Source organism: Ranitomeya variabilis, chromosome 3, assembly GCF_051348905.1.
Source record: "Ranitomeya variabilis isolate aRanVar5 chromosome 3, aRanVar5.hap1, whole genome shotgun sequence".
Classification (NCBI taxonomy): domain Eukaryota; kingdom Metazoa; phylum Chordata; class Amphibia; order Anura; family Dendrobatidae; genus Ranitomeya; species Ranitomeya variabilis.
Genome location: NC_135234.1, coordinates 770,231,436 through 770,240,005, shown reverse-complemented (window position 1 = coordinate 770,240,005; position 8,570 = coordinate 770,231,436). Strand labels below are relative to the sequence as shown.

Here is an 8,570-nt window from a genome sequence, read left to right as displayed (position 1 = left end):
CGGATCTTGGTTGTGTGTCTAGTGATGGCCATGATGGGTCCAATCACGACTTTCCCAGGCTCCCGAATGGAAATCGCATAGTTATCTAATTATATGGGGGTCTTGTAATGCTGCGTGACCCCAGCACATAGATGTAGACTCCTGCTGGGCTGCACAGTATTGCAGCTGAGTCTGTAATTCTGCACCGTTCAGGAGGCTGGGAAAGCAGAGTAATGTAGAAAGTGGCCCCCCAGCACAGAGCTCCCTCTGTGCTGGATAGTGATGCACACCCTGATCATGTTACACTGACAGGTGACATCTGTATAGCCCCCATGGGACGGTGTCCAGTATGGCTGCTGCCCAGTTCCTGTCCGTATAGCCCCCTGCAGTTGCTCACAGTCTCCGGCTTCCTCCGGTCCAACTTGTCTTGTGACAAGGGCTATTTGTGACGGTGCACAACTGACAAATTGGTGAGCAGCCGCAGGATATTTCATCAGACCGGTGGGAGACCGTCTTGTCAGACCCCCACCAGTCTCTTATTGGACAGGAAGGCCATCAGTATGTCCGCTCTGAACAATAATGTTAATTGATTTACTGTTCATGCAGAGTAGCACCGTCACCTGCTTAAAATACAAGTCTGGGGCTCGTTCAGAAACATCAGGGATTTATCATATATGTGGAAAAAAAAAGCCATTTCAGTGTTTTGGATCAAATTTTCATCAGTTTCCAAAGCTCCGAATAATTAGTGTTAACGTTTATCACTCAGTTACGGCATCAGTGTGCCAGCTTTGATCTTTAAGTCCCCATAGACTCGAATGTGTCAATGTGATCTGTAATTTGGATCAACAACTAACAAATCCCATGTCCCAAGGACATGTCAGCAACCCCATACAGTGCAATAATCACAGTGGACAGCAGTGTGAGCAGCCTCTTCTTACCTCAACATCTATAGTATCTCCAGTATTAGATCAGACATACAGGGTGGACAGCAGTGTGAGCAGCCTCTTCTCAGCTCCCCTGGTATCTCCAGCATTAGATCAGATGGACAGCAGTGTGAGCAGCCTCTTCTTACCTCAGCTCCCCTGGTATCTCCAGCATTAGATCAGATGGACAGCATTGTGAGCAGACTCTTCTCATATCAGCTCCCCTGGTGTCTCCAGTATTAGATCAGATACAGGGTGGACAGCAGTGCAAGCAGCCTTCTCTTACCTCAGCACCCTGGTACCTCCAGTATTAGATCACAGATAGGCAGGGTGGATAGCAATGTGAGCAGCCTCTTCTTACTTCAGCACCCTGGTATCTCCAGTATTAGATGAGATAAACAGGGTGGACAGCAGTGTGAGCAGCCTCTTCTTAGCTCAGCACCCCTGGTATCTCCAGTATTAGATCAGGTGGACAGCAGTGTGAGCAGTCTCTTACCTCAGCTCCCCTGGTATCTCCAGCAGTGTGAGCAGCCTCTTCTTACCTCAGCTCCCCTGGTATCTCCAGCATTAGATCAGATAAGACAGCAGTGTGAGCAGCCTTTTACCTCAGCTCCCCTAGTATTTCCAGCAGTGTGAGCAGCCTCTTCTTACCTCAGCACCCTGGTATCTCCAGTATTAGATGAGATACACAGGGTGGACAGCAGTGTGAGCAGCCTCTTCTTACATCAGCACCCCTGGTATCTCCAGCATTAGATCAGATAGACAGGGTGGACAGCAGTGTGAGCAGCCTCTTCTTACCTCACCACCTCTGGTACCTCCAGCATTAGATCAGATAGACAGGGTGGACAGCAGTGTGAGCAGCCTCTTACCTCAGCACCCTGGTATCTCCAGTATTAATGAGATACACAGGGTGGACAGCAGTGTGAGCAGCCTATTTTTAGCTCAGCTCCTGGTATCTCCAGTATTAATGAGATACACAGGGTGGACAGCAGTGTGAGCATCCTCTTCTTACCTCAGCACCTCTGGTATCTCTAGCATTAGATCAGATAGGGTGGACAGCAATGTGAGCAGCCTCTTACCTCAGCTCCCCTGGTATCTCCAGCATTAGATCAAATAGACAGGGTGGACAGCAGTGTGAGCAGCCTCTTCTTACCTCAGCTCCCCTGGCATCTCCAGCATTAGATCAGATAGACAGGGTGGACAGCAGTGTGAGCAGCCTCATAGCTCAGCATCCTGGTATCTCCAGCATTAGATCAGATAGGGTGGACAGCAGTGTGAGCAGCCTCTTACCTCAGCTCCCCTGGTATCTCCAGCAGTGTGAACAGCCTCTTCTTACCTCAGCACCCTGGTATCTCCAGCACTAGATCAGATAGACAGGGTGGACAGCAGTGTGAGCAGCCTCTAATTAGCTCAGCACCCTGGTATCTCCAGTATTGGATCAGACAGGGTGGACAGCATTCGAGCAGCCTCTTAGCTTAGAACCTTGGTATCTCCAGCATTAGATCAGATAAACAGGGTGGACAGCAGTGTGAGCAGCCTCTTCTTACCTCAGCACCCCTGGTATCTCCAGCATTAGATCAGATAGACAGCAGTGTGAGCAGCCTCTTCTTACCTCACCACCTCTGGTATCTCCAGCATTAGATCAGATAGACAGGGTGGACAGCAGTGTGAGCAGCCTCTTACCTCAGCACCCTGGTATCTCCAGTATTAATGAGATACACAGGGTGGACAGCATTGTGAGCAGCCTATTTTTAGCTCAGCTCCCTGGTATCTCCAGTATTAATGAAATACACAGGGTGGACAGCAGTGTGAGCAGCCTCTTCTTACCTCAGCACCTCTGATATCTCTAGCATGAGATCAGATAGGGTGGACAGCAGTGTGAGCAGCCTCATAGCTCAGCATCCTGGTATCTCCAGCATTAGATCAGATAGACAGGGTGGACAGCAGTGTGAGCAGCCTCATAGCTCAGCATCCTGGTATCTCCAGCATTAGATCAGATAGGGTGGACAGCAGTGTGAGCAGCCTCTTACCTCAGCTCCCCTGGTATCTCCAGCAGTGTGAGCAGCCTCTTCTTACCTCAGCACCCTGGTATCTCCAGCACTAGATCAGATAGACAAGGTGGACAGCAGTGCGAGCAACCTCTAATTAGCTCAGCACCCTGGTATCTCCAGTATTGGATCAGACAGGGTGGACAGCATTCGAGCAGCCTCTTAGCTTAGCACCTTGGTATCTCCAGCATTAGATCAGATAGACAGGGTGGACAGCAGTGTGAGCAGCCTCTTCTTGGCTCAGCACCCCTGGCATCTCCAGCATTAGATCAGATAGGGTGGACAGCAGTGTGAGCAGCCTCTTCTTACCTCAGCACCCTGGTATCTCCAGCATTAGATGAGATTCACAGGGTGGACAGCAGTGTGAGCAGCCTATTTTTAGCTCAGCTCCCTGGTATCTCCAGTATTAATGAGATACACAGGGTGGACAGCAGTGTGAGCAGCCTCTTCTTACCTCAGCACCTCTGGTATCTCTAGCATTAGATCAGACAGGGTGGACAGCAGTGCTAGCAGCTTCTTCTTAGCTCAGCACCCTGGTATCTCCAGTATTAGATCAGATAGACAGGGTGGCCAGCAGTGTAAGCAGCCTCTTCTTACCTCAGCGCCCTGGTATCTCTAGTATTAGACCAGACAGGGTGGACAGCAGTGTGAGCAGCCTCATAGCTCAGCATCCTGGTATCTCCAGCATTAGATCAGATAGACAGGGTGGACAGCAGTGTGAGCAGCCTCATAGCTCAGCATCCTGGTATCTCCAGCATTAGATCAGATAGACAGGGTGGACAGCAGTGTGAGCAGCCTCTTACCTCAGCTCCCCTGGTATCTCCAGCAGTGTGAGCAGCCTCTTCTTACCTCAGCGCCCTGGTATCTCTAGTATTAGATCAGACAGGGTGGACAGCAGTGTGAGCAGCCTCTTACCTCAACACCCTGGTATCTCCAGTATTAGATCACATAGACAGGGTGGACAGCAGTGTGAGCAGCCTCTTCTCACCTCAGCACCCTGGTATCTCCAGTATTAGATCAGACATACAGGGTGGACAGCAGTGTAAGCAGCCTCTTCTCACCTCAGCACCCTGGTATCTCCAGTATTAGATCAGGTGGACAGCAGTGTGAGCAGCCTCTTCTTAACTCAGCACCCTGGTATCTCCAGTATTAGATCAGACATACAGGGTGGACAGCAGTGTGAGCAGCCTCTTCTCACCTCAGCACCCTGGTATCTCCAGTATTAGATCAGATAGACGGTGGACAGCGGTGTGAGCAGCTTCTTCTTAACTCAGCACCCTGGTATCTCCAGTATTAGATCAGACATACAGGGTGGACAGCAGTGTGAGCAGCCTCTTCTCACCTCAGCACCCTGGTATCTCCAGCATTAGATCAGATAGACAGGGTGGACAGCAGTGTGAGCAGCCTCATAGCTCAGCATCCTGGTATCTCCAGCATTAGATCAGATAGGGTGGACAGCAGTGTGAGCAGCCTCTTACCTCAGCTCCCCTGGTATCTCCAGCAGTGTGAACAGCCTCTTCTTACCTCAGCACCCTGGTATCTCCAGCACTAGATCAGATAGACAGGGTGGACAGCAGTGCGAGCAGCCTCTAATTAGCTCAGCACCCTGGTATCTCCAGTATTGGATCAGACAGGGTGGACAGCATTCGAGCAGCCTCTTAGCTTAGAACCTTGGTATCTCCAGCATTAGATCAGATAAACAGGGTGGACAGCAGTGTGAGCAGCCTCTTCTTACCTCAGCACCCCTGGTATCTCCAGCATTAGATCAGATAGACAGCAGTGTGAGCAGCCTCTTCTTACCTCACCACCTCTGGTATCTCCAGCATTAGATCAGATAGACAGGGTGGACAGCAGTGTGAGCAGCCTCTTACCTCAGCACCCTGGTATCTCCAGTATTAATGAGATACACAGGGTGGACAGCATTGTGAGCAGCCTATTTTTAGCTCAGCTCCCTGGTATCTCCAGTATTAATGAAATACACAGGGTGGACAGCAGTGTGAGCAGCCTCTTCTTACCTCAGCACCTCTGATATCTCTAGCATGAGATCAGATAGGGTGGACAGCAGTGTGAGCAGCCTCATAGCTCAGCATCCTGGTATCTCCAGCATTAGATCAGATAGACAGGGTGGACAGCAGTGTGAGCAGCCTCATAGCTCAGCATCCTGGTATCTCCAGCATTAGATCAGATAGGGTGGACAGCAGTGTGAGCAGCCTCTTACCTCAGCTCCCCTGGTATCTCCAGCAGTGTGAGCAGCCTCTTCTTACCTCAGCACCCTGGTATCTCCAGCACTAGATCAGATAGACAAGGTGGACAGCAGTGCGAGCAACCTCTAATTAGCTCAGCACCCTGGTATCTCCAGTATTGGATCAGACAGGGTGGACAGCATTCGAGCAGCCTCTTAGCTTAGCACCTTGGTATCTCCAGCATTAGATCAGATAGACAGGGTGGACAGCAGTGTGAGCAGCCTCTTCTTGGCTCAGCACCCCTGGCATCTCCAGCATTAGATCAGATAGGGTGGACAGCAGTGTGAGCAGCCTCTTCTTACCTCAGCACCCTGGTATCTCCAGCATTAGATGAGATTCACAGGGTGGACAGCAGTGTGAGCAGCCTATTTTTAGCTCAGCTCCCTGGTATCTCCAGTATTAATGAGATACACAGGGTGGACAGCAGTGTGAGCAGCCTCTTCTTACCTCAGCACCTCTGGTATCTCTAGCATTAGATCAGACAGGGTGGACAGCAGTGCTAGCAGCCTCTTCTTAGCTCAGCACCCTGGTATCTCCAGTATTAGATCAGATAGACAGGGTGGCCAGCAGTGTAAGCAGCCTCTTCTTACCTCAGCGCCCTGGTATCTCTAGTATTAGACCAGACAGGGTGGACAGCAGTGTGAGCAGCCTCATAGCTCAGCATCCTGGTATCTCCAGCATTAGATCAGATAGACAGGGTGGACAGCAGTGTGAGCAGCCTCATAGCTCAGCATCCTGGTATCTCCAGCATTAGATCAGATAGACAGGGTGGACAGCAGTGTGAGCAGCCTCTTACCTCAGCTCCCCTGGTATCTCCAGCAGTGTGAGCAGCCTCTTCTTACCTCAGCGCCCTGGTATCTCTAGTATTAGATCAGACAGGGTGGACAGCAGTGTGAGCAGCCTCTTACCTCAACACCCTGGTATCTCCAGTATTAGATCACATAGACAGGGTGGACAGCAGTGTGAGCAGCCTCTTCTCACCTCAGCACCCTGGTATCTCCAGTATTAGATCAGACATACAGGGTGGACAGCAGTGTAAGCAGCCTCTTCTCACCTCAGCACCCTGGTATCTCCAGTATTAGATCAGGTGGACAGCAGTGTGAGCAGCCTCTTCTTAACTCAGCACCCTGGTATCTCCAGTATTAGATCAGACATACAGGGTGGACAGCAGTGTGAGCAGCCTCTTCTCACCTCAGCACCCTGGTATCTCCAGTATTAGATCAGATAGACGGTGGACAGCGGTGTGAGCAGCTTCTTCTTACCTCAGCACCCTGGTATCTCTAGTATTAGATCAGGTGGACAGCAGTGTGAGCAGCTTCTTCTTTCCTCAGCACCCTGGTATCTCTAGTATTAGATCAGATAGGGTGGACAGCAGTGTGAGCAGCCTCTTCTCACCTCAGCACCCTGGTATCTCTAGTATTAGATCAGGTGCACAGCAGTGTGAGCAGCTTCTTCTTACCTCAGCACCCTGGTATCTCCAGTATTAGATCAGATAGACGGTGGACAGCAGTGTGAGCAGCCTCTTCTTACCTCAGCACCCTGGTATCTCTAGTATTAGATCAGGTGGACAGCAGTGTGAGCAGCTTCTTCTTACCTCAGCACCCTGGTATCTCTAGTATTAGATCAGATAGGGTAGACAGTAGTGTGAGCAGTCTCTTCTTACCTCAGCACCCTGGTATCTCTAGTATTAGATCAGATAGGGTAGACAGTAGTGTGAGCAGCTTCTTCTTACCTCAGCTCCCCTGGTATCTCCAGTATTAGATCAGTATGACGATCTTTATACACATGATGGAAGGGTCACAGTTTTTTTTCATAGACACAAAATACAGAGTGAGTTTTTGAACGTATTTTCATTTTTATACTGATGTATGTGTATATAGATAAAAAAAACTGTTCAAGAAAAATAATCAGATGTGAACGTTCGTGAGAAAAATGGAAAGTTTTTAATCTGAGGTTACAAAGGCAATACTGATTTTTAAAAAAATAATCATTGTTTATTTTTATAAATTAAGGTCACTGCTGATCGTAATGTATTATATGAAGAATTAATCTACAGTACATCAGAAGCTGACACTGTATTATACTTCGGAGCTACACTCGCTATGCTGCTGGTGCAGTCACCGTGTGCTGATACATCCTGTATTAAACCCCAGAGCTGCGCTCACTATTCTGCTGGTGCAGTCACTGTGTACATACATTACATTACTGATCCTGAGTTACATCCTGTATTATACCCCAGAGCTGCACTCACTATTCTGCTGGTGCAGTCACCATGTACTGATACATCCCGTGTTATACCGCAGAGCTGCACTCGCTATGCTGCTGGTGCAGTCACCGTGTGCTGATACATCCTGTATTAAACCCCAGAGCTGCGCTCACTATTCTGCTGGTGCAGTCACTGTGTACACACATTACATTACTGATCCTGAGTTACATCCTGTATTATACTCCAGAGCTGCACTCACTATTCTGCTGGTGCAGTCACTGTGTACATACATTACATTACTGATCCTGAGTTACATCCTGTATTATACCCCAGAGCTGCACTCACTATTCTGCTGGTGCAGTCACCATGTACTGATACATCCCGTGTTATACCGCAGAGCTGCACTCGCTATTCTGCTGGTGCAGTCACTGTGTACTGTTACATCCTGTATTAAACCCCAGAGCTGCACTCGCTATTCTGCTGGTGCAGTCACTGTGTACATACATTACATTACTGATGCTGAGTTACATCCTGTATTATACTCCAGAGCTGCACTCACTATTCTGCCGTTGCAGTCACTGTGTACTGCTACATGCTGTATTATACCCCAGAGCTGCACTCACTATTCTGCTGATTATTAAACACCGCTTACACAAGCTTTTATGATTTATGAATTCTATAGAACAAGTTCTATGCAGTCAATGAACAAGTGAGAGGCTAGTAACTTCAGCCACAGAATTAGGATTACAGCTCTGAGGTATCCGTTCGCAGTCAGTGATGAATGTGCCCCAGCTTCTTATGTGGATTAATTCTAGCCGTGACCTGTACACTGGGGTTGGCTGATGGGCGCTCAGTTTGGGGATTTTTCAGACTTTTCCCGCTCGTCATCTTGTGCGGTTTGTCGCCCTCCTGTGAGCGTCGCCCACTTGACCCTGAGCCTGCAGCAGTTGCCTGGCGGTGTCCCGGAGCCCGGCCTCCACCTCTGACGCCCGCTTCACCGCCTCCTCGTGGAAGGCTTTATACTTCTTCTGTATTTCGCTCAGCAGCAGTTTTGCTTCTTTGTGTTCTGTGCTGGATTTTCCTTGCAGAAGGGCAGGTCCTGCAGAGAAGGAGCCGGTCACTGACTGCACGTCCCGCAACGCTCAGCCTCACCTATGAGATCCCACCATAC

The 8,570-nt window shown here is 49.4% G+C and overlaps 1 protein-coding gene across 1 annotated transcript in view; it reads right to left on the bottom strand.

The window, feature by feature from the left end:
• Positions 1–7,107: 7,107 nt before the first annotated feature.
• XRRA1 (X-ray radiation resistance associated 1) overlaps positions 7,108–8,570 on the bottom strand; it is a 56,117-nt gene continuing 54,654 nt past the window's right edge. The window contains exon 18 of the mRNA XM_077298824.1: positions 7,108–8,498. Coding sequence (XP_077154939.1) covers positions 8,284–8,498 — 215 coding nt within the window. The 3' untranslated portion in view covers positions 7,108–8,283. The remainder of the gene's footprint in view (positions 8,499–8,570) is intronic.